At 40.2% G+C, this 16,113-nt stretch overlaps 1 protein-coding gene across 1 annotated transcript in view; it reads left to right on the top strand.

The window, feature by feature from the left end:
- Positions 1–4,864: 4,864 nt before the first annotated feature.
- col6a3 (collagen, type VI, alpha 3) overlaps positions 4,865–16,113 on the top strand; it is a 91,944-nt gene continuing 80,695 nt past the window's right edge. Inside the window, exons 1-2 of the mRNA XM_070837620.1 lie at positions 4,865–5,117; positions 12,801–12,907. Of these exons, the coding sequence (XP_070693721.1) occupies positions 12,823–12,907 (85 nt within the window). The 5' untranslated portion in view covers positions 4,865–5,117; positions 12,801–12,822. The remainder of the gene's footprint in view (positions 5,118–12,800; positions 12,908–16,113) is intronic.

Here is a 16,113-nt window from a genome sequence, read left to right as displayed (position 1 = left end):
AGTTGTTTGTTCCTCATGAGCTCAGAATCCGGATCTTTGTTCAGCAATCACTGACAGCTGACCCAGATCACATCAAATGTGCTAAAGAGCGAAAAACAAACATATTAAAACATGAATCATAATTTATAGGGGTGCTTGTAAATGTCTTTTTAAATGAATCAAGTGTCATGCTGTTTGCATTTGGTAATAATAAGATTTTGTCCGGTAACTCTAAATTCTTCCCTTATGAAAGATCTTTTAGTATATAAACCGTACCATGTTAATATTTATAGAAAAAACATGGGAGCTCTGAGAGGGGAAATTACTGCTCTAAACCATACTCATATTGCTCCTCAGATAGCAAAAAGCTTCCTAAGAACTCACTTTGCCTCCATCACCTGTCCAGCAAACTTGGAGAGATTGCTCAGCATTTTACACTGAACGAATGAAGCCTAAAATCTAGCCACTCATTCAAGTCAGAATTGTCTTTAGATTAGTTCCATATTTAGACTGATGCCTCAGCTTGTATGTCCAGATGTGATCGCTATATTCCTCTTCAGGAAATGAACAGTAGCCTGGTTTCTGGGTAAGGCCACCTGCTGGAATCACAGAAAAGTAACTCAAGGTCCCAGCGCCACGTCTGACAGGGACTCTATTGATCTAGCTATCTACCATTGTGAAGGTACCTTTGTCACACAAATCACACTGAAAATCCTGAGATTTTGTAGACTTTCATTGACTTTCATCAGTATCAATATCAGTATTATCACCATATGTACTGAACCACCTAGCTACACTAGCAGCAGTTTTACATTTACATTTATTGTGCTGCATGATGGCTTGAAGAGACCACTCATCCTTGAGTGAAGTAACAAAAAAAAGCTTGTTTCATAGGAGTCTCATGTTTTTTGATTAGTCACTGGGTGGTACTGAGTCAAAGTGGAGGTGGAAGTGGAAAGTACAGCACATTTGCCAGTCAGTGCTCAGCTGTATTATGCCATCTCCAGGAATATGAAAACCACAGAGAGGGTTTGACTACGATGGTTTTGACTTTGCATTTCAGCCATCCATGTTTCTGGTCTTTTGTCAAACACAACAGACCAGTCTGATTACCCAGATGGTTAATACAGAGTATTTTGTCGGATTGAAGCCGACCTGGGGCTGTGCAGTAGCTGATGGTGCATATGCTGTCACCTCATGAGGGACTGAACGGTAATAAATGTTAAATCCAGCTCTAAAGAAAAAGCAAATCGCCTCACCAGACTGGCTTACCTCACTGGCTTTGATTTAAAATCTCTGCAGACTGCTGGTGTACTTTTGATCCTGGCCCCGTCTCTAAGTGAATATTTGGCATCTGACCTTCAAACTTGACCTCTGTCAGATCTGTATGAACACATTTTTAACTTTTGACTTTGGGATTACAGGGGTATTACCTTTCTGTCTCAACTGAATTTTCATGCAGTAAATGTAAGACTGTCAACTAAGTCTTCCCGTAATACAGTATGCATCACTGGTATAGTGTGTATTCTATCTGCTTTACTAAACAAAACTAGCCTAACAACACCTTTTTTCTCCTATAATACTCATTTAGAGTATCAGAACTCAATACTTATTTAATACATATTTTCCTTAAATAGATCAAATCAGAAATTCTGTTTGCTGGATTGTGTTTTTCAAGTCCTATATTTAACAAAACTGACCAAACAAAAGATTTTACCCATTTACAATGTCATACCAAATTGTACCATCACACACATGCGTGTCAACAGGTGAGAGAATCAGTAAGTAAAAATGAATGAAAACAAAATTGTGCGCTTGTGTCCATGTCTGTATTTTGGCAGTCTATTAAAGAGTAAGTGAAACATAGCTGTACACTAATACAGTAATTAGTGTACCTAACACTTATTTACAGGTGTTTGAAAATTATGAATGAGAATCAACGACTTTGTAATAAAAAAAACCCTACTAAATGACTTCCTTACACTTACAAAACCTAAAAGCTGAAAATACTGTTGACAGTGTAATGTTTCTATGCAGATTATCATTTTATGCACTACGCATTTCTATTGGGACACATATATGTGCTTGTGTTGGGTTATGGCTGACGGGAGGCCGCTTTAAAGAGGTGAAAAATTGTGACTGCTCGGTGTTATTCTCTCCCATTTGCACGTCCTTCTGTTGGGCATCTACCATTACTGTGAGTATTAATACTTTCCTCATCAGACACGGTTGGAGTGAGGTAAGGCCAATCCATCTCCACCCATTTATTTGCTTATGCTCCAATGGAAATAAATGTGCCGGTGGAATCAACACATGCATTTTCCTCAAACTGGCCAGTGAACAGTTTGTTCCTAATGGTAACGTCTTCACAGGCAAGGAAAGCAACTTCCAGAGACCAGATTGAATACTCCAGTTATGTGGAGGAGAGTTTCGTGCTTTTATTTGAGAGTAGAATAAACACTGAGTGTGTACTCACTGTTTTACAGGGCTTAAGGACACATTTCCTATGCTTTTCATAATTTCCACATACTGCAGGAACCTTGTGACAGCCACACCCAAAACATCATCTGGATGTAGAAGAAAAGTGTCCATTTGTTCCAGTTTTCATGTTTAAAATGATACAAAGTTGTGAGTGATTTTCATCTGTTTTCTGTCGCTTACCTGTCTGTGTTATGAAAGCTGTTGAGAGAAACAAGAGCCAGAGCAGCTTTTTAAAGCATCACAGGAAACAATCTGTACTTTGATCCACACACATGAAGTCACCTCGGTGGCATGCATCAAAGAACCTCTGAGCTCAGCCGTGCCCTGCCTTGACATCTGTCCGGCAATTGTTAAAAGCTGTGACTGTGACATTAACATCACTGAAGAATATAATTTTTAGCCCTTGTCACACTGCATTTGTGAAAGGTTTTGATTTTGAAGGGTCTGATTTTGGTTAGTGCTCACTCACATGAGAATATATGTAAAACATGTTTCCTAAATGAGGAATATTTGGTTCTAGTCGATCTGCCCGCTTTTCTCTTTCATCTTAACCCCGTCATAGAATGCCTTCAATAAGACCTGATTGTACAGCATATTATTTATTCCAAATTGGAAATGTAGTCACCATTTTTTATCAAATAAGCTGTTTAATTTTGGGACAGTTTCGCTGCTGATCAGATCTCCATTTTCTCTCAGAAAATATAACAGCTTGTAACTCAATGAGCATTACAACAGTGGTTGCCTAGCACCGCCACAACAGAGCAATGCTTTGCAGGAAATATTGGTGGTGTGAGTAATGAGCTACAGACAGCAGAACATGGATGCAATGGGCCGGTGTTATGAACACTTCCATATGGTGCATTTTGGTGTCTCTTCTTTGCTTTTAATGGCCTCAGGAATTCAGTATAAACGCAGAGATGGTTCGGTGGGGTGACGGAGACTACCTTGCCTGATAGCTGATGTCGAAGCTCAACATTCAACTTTTATTCACACAGATGCAAGGCTATTAATTTCACAGCATACTGACCCCTGGGAACAAAGTCTGTTTTAGCTCACTGACAGCAAAATGCTGTCTCAGTCCTCCCTTTATTTGGCCTTGACTCAGAGATTTTTAAGAGTTCAACAGTAAAGTGCAGCTGAGAGTTCCTTCCTGTCAACATTCAGTGTATTGTGGAATCCACTGTATACATTATAAAGCATTCCATACTAATGCTTTACAGTATACACTAATGTACAAGCCTGGGTGGTGGGGGTATAACACATGCACATGAATACAGCAGTAAAATTGTTGCAAGTACTTTAGTAGCAGATGCAGAGCACCATTATAATCCATTTTGAATTGTGTTACTGTCAACCTGAAAAGTCAAAAAAAGAAAATATTTGTTCTTCATTTTGCTCTTTTTTGGTCTCAACCAACTATGGATAGAAAAATATCTGTCTCTTTAGCAGCTAAATGTTCCACTCACATTATCTGTCTGCTGTATAGTGCTCGGTAGGTAGTGTGCAATACGTTTAACAAAGCTTTAGCACTGAAAATAATTCCTCACTGTAGCTGTAAACAAGGTTAGCGAGAGATGCAAGCTGTAAAGTCAAAACCATGAGCTAAAAGAGACTAAAAGCCTCTGTTGAGCTGAAGGGAACAGCAGAGTGCAGTGACAATTCCATGTGGATTCATCACTACGAGTCACATCTTTCACTTTACATTGTAAAAATATTGATTGCTGCAGCTTTAATATGAAAAGCATTGATTTGTGTGACTTCTTTTGTTGATTGGCATGCTGGAGCCAGAGGTGTCTACAACAATACATGCACACGTGGCACATTTAGTCTAGAGTGATGGATTTGTGATGGTTTTACTTGGAAAAAAAAATCTGTATTCAAGATGAAATAGCGTGATGTAAGTCACTGGATGCGTAATAAGTTATCATTTACTAAACTACAATATGTTTTTAATTAAATGTCATTTTGCTGTAACAACAAAAGGATGGAGAAGGTGCCCTCCTATTCTTTGAAAAATGTTTATTTGGTTTCTAAAACAGAAACCATAAAGAATATCCAAATATCTGAGATGTAAGGGAAAAGGGCCCTACAGAGGTGGATGGAGAAATGGCAGTGTAGAAAAAGGTAAAGAGAAAATCCGGCTCCAGATTTGTGACATCATCCTCCCCACTGCTCACATCCAGACCAAACAGGGCTATGTGTCTGGTTTTCATTTACTTCTTTTCTCCCCCGCCCGCTCAACCTCTCGTCTGCTGTCCTCTCCCTCCTCTTTTTTTTCTTTTTTTCCCCTCTCTTAAGAGAAAGTAGGAGGAGGAAGAGAGGTGGCAGAACTCCAGGAGTTTGGAAGTTTGTCCCATCCCAGCCTTGACCTCAGCACCACTGCTCCTCTGGTTTGAGACCGGCAGGGTGTCTGTCTCTTTCTGTCTCAACCTTTTCCTACATCCACTCAGGACCCTTCTCTCTGCACATCTCTTATCAGTGACCTTATCATTGCTTTGCACAGCTGCCTTCCTTTGGGAGGAGCTGGAAAAGCCAGCAAGAGGAATTTACCAGGAGGATAATGACAAAAAGTCCAGCTTGCAGTATTTTTACATAACTCATATCATTTTTTTTCCTTCAAAAACAAAAATAGTGGAGTACAGCTACTTCAGCTCAGGGTAAGTCTGAAAACTGCTGCGTTCTCAAGGTGATTCATCTTGCAGAAAGAGGTTTCTGAGCGGTTTTTACAAATGCATGCTTGTTTTGTTTGTCAATTTGTACTCTAAGGATTGACCTTGATTGCACTTTGTGTTGATTATAAATAGTGCATCGACCATAGCATAGTTTCTGGTCATAACATGTAACCTGAAGATGGGTGTCATAATCATAGGCTTGCACAGAGATTTTTGGCTTATAGCTCATAAATATCAGAAAGCATGCGTTTAGCAGCATGACTGGAACCTATGATTTAGTGGTGAGAGTGCTGCAAGGGCAAGAGGTGAGCCACAGTTGGGCTGAAGGAGGAGACCTCAGCAATGTTGTGTATGAAGCATGTGAGCGTAGAGGGGCGTGTGTGCTCTCTTTTTCTCTTCTTTAAAATGCTACCTTTCTGTTTGACATTCTTGGTTTGTGCAAAGTTTAACGCACTGCATGGGTGTCAAATAATTGTGGTGAGTGACTGAAGTACAGTCCTGGAGATGCCACATCTGATGCCTCCAGCTGTGATCCCAGTTAGAGCTGTGAACCTGTGAAGAGTTGCTTTGCACTGAATAAAGTCCACTAATCAAAATTTTGTAACGCGCTGTCTATGGTAGCAAGCAGCTTTTGTGTAATTAATACATCACGGCATGCAGGCGATCACTTCAATCTATCAAATCCCACTAATTATACCGAAACTTATGTCAGGACATAGATCATCTTGAAATTGCTAAGATTTGTGCACTTAATCAGTATTCTAGAATGATCTTTTGGTCATTCAAGTAAACCTCAATAGGGAATGTATTGGTAATGGTACAGTTCTCCACACCCACATGTGAGCGTTAAAGAAGAGTAGCTGGATGGGTAGATGTTTCCACTGCAGCCGTAGCCCAGAACCACACCCTCTCCGAAATGAGTACAGGAGTGGAAAAGTGTGAAGAAAGTGTTTTCCACACCACTGGCCAGATGAACCAGGAGAACCCTTGGGGTTTGGTCCATAGGACGAAAGAGGTGGAGTGGGTGGTAGCTGAAGTATGGAGTTTAGTGGACCAGGTGTGAGCCATTAATCTTCCGCTTCTCTTACAAGACTGTCCAAGTAGGGACAGAGGAATCCAGCTGTCTTGATTGCCCTGTTTTATTGTGTGGATGTGGGATTTGATGCGCAGATTAAGTTATTTGATTTCCCAAGTCACAATATAATGACATTAAATTGGAAAATTTGTCCTAAATAATCCTCGTGAGCTACCACTAGTTTTATGTTTGCATGTCACCCGTTGCTACGGCACAGAGAGGAAGAATTTGGAGGGTGTTCAAAAGTGAGAGGAAACTTGTTGTGTGCTCCAGATTTGGGTTTATGAGTTTGAAGTATTTTTACATAATTTACTACTAGTATTATAACAATGCTACTGCTCCCTTTGGAAGCTAGTATCTAAATTGTTATTGGCAGAGATGAATCAGGCGGATTCTCAACGAAGGATTTTTAGATATATGATATAAATCAGAAACATGTTTTATAACAACTCTAATCTCTCCAGATTTCTGTCTTTTTTCCATGATGCAGTACAGATGTCTGGAAGGTTGGAATATTTTCCAGGTCTCAGGGAATTACTGCTCCAAAGTTGTTTTTAAGGGTACAACAAACTTTAATTGCAAAGGATGTAATTCAGGAGTCAACAGTCGCACTGTTCACTCTGGTTAGTGAGAGCAACAGGTCTGTGGGTGATGATGATACTGAATGTGTCATTTTTTACTTTTTCGTGGTCATTCTGAAATGTGGATTAACTGATTAAGATCACAGGACCGCAGTTGGCTAAAAGATATATCAGGACAAAAAAGTCTTTGCTACAAGCATCATGTGCCTCCCATCCTAACCAACACTGCATGAGTGTCCAGTTGAGCACTTGAACTCAGGCAGCCTGTAGGCTGAGATTGGCCATGATGCTTGAACACACATCTGCTAGGTGTCAGACAGACTAATACACACCAGCTGTGTGGAACTACACGCCCAGCCTGCCTCCTCCTCCCTCGTTTAACTTTATCATTGATCCCCCTCTCATCTGTGTCACACATGGCACCGCACGTCCTCCCAGTTGAAGGGTGGGTCGGGTGTGCAGGTCCATGCAGCCTCGTGTTTGATTCATAAATGTGGACCTGCGAAAGGTCACATGCACTGTATGTACAAGTGGTATTTCCTCGCGTGATGCCAGTGAGCAGCTGTGTAGAGTTGTCTCACACTCACAAGGTGCATTTCAATGTAGAGATGACGTGACATGACTTCCTGACATTTTACTGATCTGAAACAGATGTCTTGTGCGTAGAAAAAAACAGAGCTTTGGAAGTGATCAATGCATATTGGCAATTTCTATACTGCTGACAGTATAACTGACGTGCACAAGGTTTCAGTCTGTACTAAAGGGTTAAGGGAGCTGCCAAAGTTGAGCCTATTTGAGAGTATGACTCAAAAAGCCCAGGTCATAACGTGTGCTTTGCACGTTAAGGTTTCTTAGTGGATGCATATTATCTTTGACAAATTCCAGCTGCTTAATGTAAACTGTGCCATACAGTAATTTACTCTATACATGTATGTTTGTGTAAGCTCAACTTGCAACACCATTTTTAATTTATGACAATTAAAACTGAGGTGAAATAACAGACAGCATCTGCAAGTGGGAGCGATCAAATATTAACATCTTATATGATGGAATTTCTGCTACACTGTGGCGGAGGAGTTAGTTGTCAAAAGAAATACAACTGTTCCATTGTGGCAGGATATCCACTAGTTATTATCCACTATATAGTTTTTCAAAGTATCTGACCGAATGTACGTGTCTGTAGTGGCGAAGCACTTAATTACATAAACTCAATCACACTACCTGTAATATTTGGATGTAGCTTTTTAACATAAATCGCTGCTGCAGGGGATTTACATTTTCAGCCAGTTCATGGACAATGTGTTAGTGCTACCGCTGTGTAAGGCAAATGTTTGTTCGCTGTATATGGGAAACATCTATATTTAATCTTTATTTGACTTGGGATCTAGACTTGAGTTAAAGTTCATTTTGGCCCACTTGAGGGCAGTGGAAAGCAGATTGTGAACACAAAATTAACATATTATCACTTTTTAAGGTGATCTAGCAAAGTTGTTGATTTTGCATAATCAGAACCACATTCATTCACAACAGTCATGTTTCCGACCGTCGGGTGAATTTAAGTCTAATATTCACTCTCCTTTTTGGCTCCGCTTTGGTCTCCACCAACTCTTGAGGGAAATGTCTGTCTCTTTAGCTGCTAATTGCTCAACTATGCTCCCCAGCTAGCTGCTGACATCGTTAGTCAGCCTTATGGTGCTGGAAAGATTGATATACAAGGCGTTTTTACGGCTTTTTCACTTAAAACAGCTGCCTGCTGCAGTTGAAAACGATGTTGAACAAAAACAGAGAAAGCACAGCCAGGAAACCAGTCAAGTGGACAACTGTTCATATAAACTATGCTGAGTGTATTTTGTAGCCAGGCATTTGGTATTTATTTTCTAGGCTGGAAATGGCTGGCTGTGTTTTTGTAAATATCTTATTATTTCATCCAAACCTGTTTTATATTAAAAATGCATTTTGTTATATCTTGCATCTTGTAGCATTTGCTCCTTGTCATCTATGGGACACTTTTTAAAAGTGCTCTGAACATACAAAGTACTTAAACCGGTGTGAAAATACACCAGTTGGAACAACCTTCTGTGTGCAGGGATCTTTTCATCAGCCTGTAGGTTTGTTAGCGGACTGAGCCACACCCCTCTTCCTATCCAAGGAGTTCTGCTTAATGTTATCGGTGTAACGTGCAAATAATTACAATAGTATCTGTCACAGAGGCTGGCGGAATTTGGTGTTACACTGCGTTGTAAGCTGGTATGAGTCTGTGTGTGTGTGTGTGGTCTCTGCTATAAATGAGTGTGTGAGGTCCAGCTGCAAATGTATGCTCATGGGCACATTGCAGCATCTATCTTGCCATGTATGTGCACTGACACTGTTAACTATAAATAATGCCACTGAACAGGCTTTACTGTTATATACAGTGAACGCAGCATGATGTTTCGCTCACTGCACAACATAAACCGCTCACCACTTGTGTGTTGAGCTCTGTTTGGGACCTGACACGTCACGGTGGTGACTGGATTACACACAAAGCTTAAGTGATGACTCAGCCTATCATACAGACACACATGTGGACCCCAGCAGAGGCAAAAACACAAACATTATCAACCAGCTTTGCATTTGATGAATCTGAAATTAAAGCTTTTGCATTTTTTAGCTTATTGATTTTGTTTTATGGCTTACAAATGTATCTTTTGGTTCAGTCTCCCAACTCTCATTAATGTCATTTCCAGGCAAGCAACAAACAGCAGACAGAGCAGACACAACTAGTTAGTGAACTCTGAAGAGGATTTAACACCTAAAGAGGCAAATGTTTCCCTCGGGAGTTGGTGAAAACCAAAAGGTTGTCATAAATACGAGTCCAAATGAATGTTTAAATACAGATGCAGCTTTAAGTCGGTGAAGTAATGTGGCGACAGCGCAGCTTTATTTTCTTCCTTCATATTATCTCCAAAGTAATTCCTCACGCTGCCTTTGTTTTGACTGCTTCTATCAGAGAAAACAGGACTCCACTGTGCGACTATGTTTTCCTGTGTGGCGGCAAGGGGAAGCCATAGTGTTGACACATTGGCCAGGCCTCGCAGAGAAGTGGTTTTTGAGTGACCTGAAATCACGTGTGTGAGTGGAGAACACAAACATCTGTTGCAGTGTCCAAGAGAGCTTAGATTTCCTTGAAATAAAGGAACTTGGTGATTTAGGCCCTATATCTGGATAGTGACAGCATCGGGGGGACTGCAGGGTTACACATTTCTCACTGCAAGTAGGAAAGCTCTATTTACTTAATTGAAAATGTATTCTAAGCACTTTACTTTTGCTTGTGTTATGAAGAAAGGATGATCACAGAAGACGTCATCATGCTTGTCGAGCACTATACAATGACCTCATAGTGCACACATTTGTTTGCTGAATAGCTCGCACTGATATTTCGTGAGACACAACTCTGCACATGACTTGTAATAGGCCCAGTTGTGTGTTACATTTGGTTTGGTCAGTATGTTTTGATGATGGCCGTGTCTAAAAAGCTACTACAAATGCACTGTCACTGTTTTCTTCACCAATTCAGAATTTCATTCTGAGCTGCAAAGTGCGGTCTACATAAACAGTGGCGACTCCTGCAGAGTTGCATCAAATACAATTTTCACATGCTTATAATTCATTAATGCTTTCATTCAAGCCTGGCTGATCCAGGCTTTCCTATCCTTGTAAGATGGTCACATTTAGTCCAAAGCAAAAACAATCATTTAATCTAGATAGTACTGAAGTGCACATTTTGGAAAATCTGAAGTTAACTCGGTCCAGAATTCATAGAAGACATTCAAGTTTTCCACAGCTGAGAGTTGATAACACTGGTATGAGATTTTGAATTAGACACAATGAAAAGTAAGCAAAAATCACTTCAGTATGATCCGTTTTGCATTCAGTCTAAGCCAGTTCCTTGCCTTCATTCGGCTTCTGTTTTATTTGTATTGCATGACAGATTTTCCTCATCTCTCAGTTTATGTTTCCAGCAGCTTCAATGATAAGTCCAATTAGCAGCTGCGAGTGTAAAACAACGTACGTGCCATTGATTGTGTTGCATTTACGTTAAAAAAACAAAAACAAAGTTTCTCCTGGCTTTCCCTGGAGCACTGGTGAAAGCTGCATTAAGTTTAGGGTCACTGGAGTGTTGCCAGCTGGATCACTGGACTGAAAATATGATTTTCAATTTTCAAAAATGTTGTACTCATATCAATTTGCAGCTTCCCAAGTCAAATTATCTTTTACATTTCACATTACATATACCTTAAAATAATACGCGCAATGTAAAACCTAAAATAGAAAGATGAACAGTGTGAACAATAAGCTTTACATGCTACTGTATTGACTACCAGGACCGTACATTGTGTTATACCTGCATTCTCCACTAGATGGCATTAGTAGTTTTCTATGTAGTCACAGCTGTGCTTCATTACCCACTATACCCTCTTCCATCATCATAAAAGCACAATGGATAAAGAGACCTCGTCTTTGTATTTACATGTTCTGCTGCTGGAAATGCTAAATCCTCGCACATTCCAGAGAAAGTTCTCCAGTTTTATTTCCAGTATAAGGTAGAAAAGCAGTAAATCTGTAATTACAGTAGCTCTTACTGCTGAGCTTTTATTGTGTGTCTGCCAGCAGGCACAGAGGCTGTTAAAGAGTCTTTTCTGGGACTCCAGCATCAGTCTAATGGTGAAGACTTCATTGGTCAACAACCATATCAGCGTCTCAGGCCACTTTATTTTTCAGAGACCCTTTTTGTTATGCTTCTGTTAAAATCCCTCCTAATCATAACCATAGTATCACCTCAGGGTGGTCACCCACTACAAAGGTTATGGCTGTGATGGTTAACTTTAGGGATACAGGCAAGGGAATGGTTGGTATTAACAGGAGTCCTCACAAGTATAAAAGTACAAATGTGTGTGTGCTTGTCTTTGTAGATCTATCTTTGTGAGAACTGATTTCATAATGATTTGGGTGCGATGGGGACATTTTAAGCTTTCATGAAGTTCGGACTTCATTTTCAGTTATGCATCATTTATTAACAGCAAAAGATTGACAGCTGTGTTTTTAGCTTGCTTCACAGAAAACTGATTTTGGCTGAGATAACAGAGGCTACATACTGTATTTGCTGTATGTGATAGATTGTATTTAATGTTTTTCCTGTACTAAAGAAAGTATAGTAGTTCTCTCCTTCTCCTTCTCAGCCTCACACAATCATCTCTCTCACTATGATCTAAATTTATGAGGTCAGTGGTGAACCATATGACCTTCCTTTCTTCTCCCGTTTTCTTGTACTTAACATCTCAATGGGGGAAAATCTGACTGAATGTAAAAACACACACCCCTACTGTGAGACTAGGCTTTCCAGTCCAACGCCCCTCTTAAGAACACATTATTTTTTTGAGTTGGAAAATCCAGTCCTCGCCAAGTAGAGTTAATTACTAAAGCACATTGGCTGGTAGTTTTAACAGGTGGGTTTTATCATTACCACTGTGCGCTTCAGGTTTGCTACTGATACACCAGCACAGGCCACAGCTGACTTACAAACAAAAAACTAAATGTCTGAAAAGTGCTGGTGATTCTATTTTTAGATAGCAGCCTTTAACCTGTTTCAAAGCTTGGGCAGGACATTAGTGGTTCCCACTGTTCATGTGAAAAATGAAAACGCTGACAGGAGGCATGTTTTCTCTTATGTGTGGCGCGTCAGACATTATGCATTATGCACACAACAAGCTTATGCAATGTTGTGTGTTATATATTTAGAAAGGCAGTGAGTGCAAAATAGGACATATCTACAATTCAAACTGTGTAAGAAGCAAAAAAATTGCTTCTAACACAGTAATTAATTCTAACATTTTACTTCAATTCACATTTGCTAATTCAGCTTTTTCAGTACTAATTTGATGTCTACGGCATTAAAGAGGCCTTGTTGTATCAGCATAGGGCTGCTGCATGTGTTGTCTTGTTGTCACATCATATTTGTTTCTGGTTTCACAGGTGTCCCCTTTGCTGATAGAAGATGAGGGGGCATCGGTTGTTACCGCTATGTGCCCTCCTGGGCGTCCTGTTTGCAGGACTCCTCCCCAACCTTGATGCTCAGGAAGGTAAGTTAAATTGCATTAATCCCAGCAGCAGTCGGCAGGGTGTGCTCATTTTGCAGATGATCAGTCTGCTTTTAATGTTCTTTTTTTTTTAAGTTTTCAGCAATGCTCAGTAGGATATCATTGTATTTGTGGAAAGGTGGGATTTGTAAAAGTGTCAAAAAAACAAAAAACATAGTTTCTATGAAGTATTTCTATGAAGCAAATGTTCACTTCATAACCATTGTTGATTAATTATTTTAAAATAATTTTTATTATCATTTAGGATCTGATATCAAATTGTCTCAACATGGGACAAAAAAAAGAATTGAGGCCTCAGGAATGTTAAGAGGAGTTTCAAGTCCAGTCAGATGCCTTTGTTAAACAAAGCAGAATGATGCTGTCAAACGTAGAAATATGTAAACATTTCACTTGTTTAGTGCAACGGTATAAATGTTTGGTACCAAAACAATATTGTGGAACCAAACACCAAGCATCTTTTCACTGGTCTTCACTTCTGTCCTCCAAACACTCTGCTCTGAAGATTGTGCAGAAGGGTTGGCAGCTGACATATACTTTCTAGTGGATTCATCCTGGAGTATCGGAAAGGAGAACTTTGAGCATGTCAGACAGTTTCTGTACAGCGTGATACAAGCACTGCACCAGGTTGGAGGGGACAGGTTTAAATTTGCACTTGTGCAGTACAATAACAGGCCTGAAACTGAGTTCCAGCTCAACAGCTACCCAACAACACAGGAAGTCCTGGCACACATCAAGGCTATGTCTTACCGTGGCGGGGGCACTCGTACTGGCCTGGGTCTGGATTTCCTGATACGAACACACTTGACCACTGCTTCAGGCAGCCGTGCTGTTGAAGGAGTGGCCCAGGTGGTGGTGGTGCTAACAGACGGGCGCTCCCAGGATGACGTGGCCCAGCCAGCTCATGTGCTGCAGATGGCAGGCGTGGATGTATTTGCAGTTGGAGTTCAGGATGCAGTGGACTCGGAGCTCAGGGAGATGGCTAGCCATCCCCATGACACTCATGTGTTCAGTGTAGACTCTTTTCTGACATTGCGGGACATAATCCAAGACTTAGTAGTGGGGCTTTGTGGCGCAGTGGCCCAGTCAGGGGGTGCTCCTGTGGCAAACGAGGCCCCTGTGGCTGGAGGAGGGACAGGTAATAAAACGGGACCAGTGTCACTACCATACTAATGTGTCTACATGTGCAGGAAGAAGCTGCTGCACATGTGGTCGTGACTGGATTTTATTATTAACACAACCAAGGATTTTAACCACAATAACCTTTCACTATCCACCTGCAAAATTAACATCACTTGTTTTGTCTTACCATGTTTAAGATCTGCATGTGATTGCCACCCCTAAAGCATCCTAGATTAGGGTGTTCAGTATGTAAAATGGCACCCATATATGCCACACCAAATATAATGAGTGTGAGCAGAAGCTTTTTAAGTGATGTGAAAATTTTGTGTTGGGATACAGCAGTAACCTCAGTCATAACTTAAGGCATACAGACACATACAGACAGCCAATGCATAAAATCCATATAGTGACGCCTCAGATTAACAACATCTCTTCAGAAAACCCTTGGAAAAGAACATGGTCTTGAGGATGCCTTCCCCTTTGAAATATCACCTCTAAAAATCAGACGTCAAACTGAGCTTTTAACAATAGCTAACCATGCACAACTGCTTATGTGTCTTGCATTTGTATGTTTGTCCTTATCAGTCACAATGTCTATCTGTGTAAAATATGTGCAATATTCTGTATTTGAAACAGTGATGAACCTGCATGGACCCATCCTTGAGGTGCCGAAAAAGTACTCTGAGAATATATCTTAATGTACACGTCCAGAAATGATGTGCAATATGTTATAGTAAGGAAGTTACCAGATAGATAATAATCAAAAACAAAGTACACAGATAAAAATCAAGTGTCCAAAAAAAAAAAAAATCACACCTTTGCTCACATGTTTCAAATTTAGATGAATTGGAACCATCATTGATATACAAAGTTGTACTAATTTTAAATCACGAGTCACATGCAATATATTCTCAAGTACCATTATCTTGTAGGCACCAAGGACAGGCCACAGGGTCATAACTGGTCACTTTATATGAGGTCCGTAACAAGAGTCTGCATGGGACGGCTGAACTCAGTGGAGCCAATACAAGAGACATATCACACAGATTTATTAAGGTTCAATGATAAAACATCAAAATTATTTTTTCTTTCTTTCATAAACTGACCAGTTGCAAATTTTTTCGTACTTGTTTTCTCACAAAAATGACATTTTTTACTTTTACTTTTTATACTTCACATTCCCCATCTTATTAAAATGTTAGCTTTTCAGTTCAAGAAACAGCCATTCAGGCACAATAAACATTTCTTATAACAAAACATTGCCAAATTCAATTTGCTTTACATTGGTGGAATTGACTTTACCACCAATGTGGGAAAACATACATTTTCCTAGAATTAGAACATATTTTTAGTTTAATCCTGATATCACTGGTTGGTATTGATACTGAGTACAACACTATGGTACTGTACCTCATCAGTCATCCTAATGCAACTGTGATTATTCTAAGTTAGGGAAAAATCATACTACAGCTTACAACAGTCTCAACAAAAGAGTGCTAAAATACATTTAGGGAAAAAAATAAATAATTGACATTACTTTAGGAAATCTCCTTGGTTCAGCCTACATGCAGTATGATGTGTTTTGCAATGTTGTTATTGACTGGTTCACTTTGAATGACACTAGACACATGCAATGATACGCTAGCACGAGTTCTTTGAGTCTCTGTCTCACTGTGTTAACGCTTTCACAAGTTCCACTTTGTTTTGTTTGTCTCTCTCTCTCTCTCTCCTTAAAGCACAAGAATCAGCTGACCTAGTACTCTTAATTGATGGATCACAGAACGTTGGAGCAGCAAACTTCCCCTTTGTGCGTGATTTGGTTTTGAGAATCATTGAGAGCCTTGATGTGGGCAGGGACGCTATTCGGGTGGCCTTGGCCCTGTACAACGGCAACCCAGATATAAAGTTCTATCTCAATAGCTATGACAGCAAATCATCAGTCCTGGAAGCTGTGAAGGGCCTCACCTTCTCAGGAGGTGACGACTCTAACCTGGGGGCTGCCTTGGAAGAAGTGGCCGAGAGCCTTTTGAGCCAAACAGCTGGGGGCAGGGCAGACGAGGGTGTTCCCC

This window comes from Pempheris klunzingeri, chromosome 10, assembly GCF_042242105.1.
Source record: "Pempheris klunzingeri isolate RE-2024b chromosome 10, fPemKlu1.hap1, whole genome shotgun sequence".
NCBI lineage: Eukaryota > Metazoa > Chordata > Actinopteri > Acropomatiformes > Pempheridae > Pempheris > Pempheris klunzingeri.
This window is presented reverse-complemented; position numbering and strand designations above follow the sequence as displayed.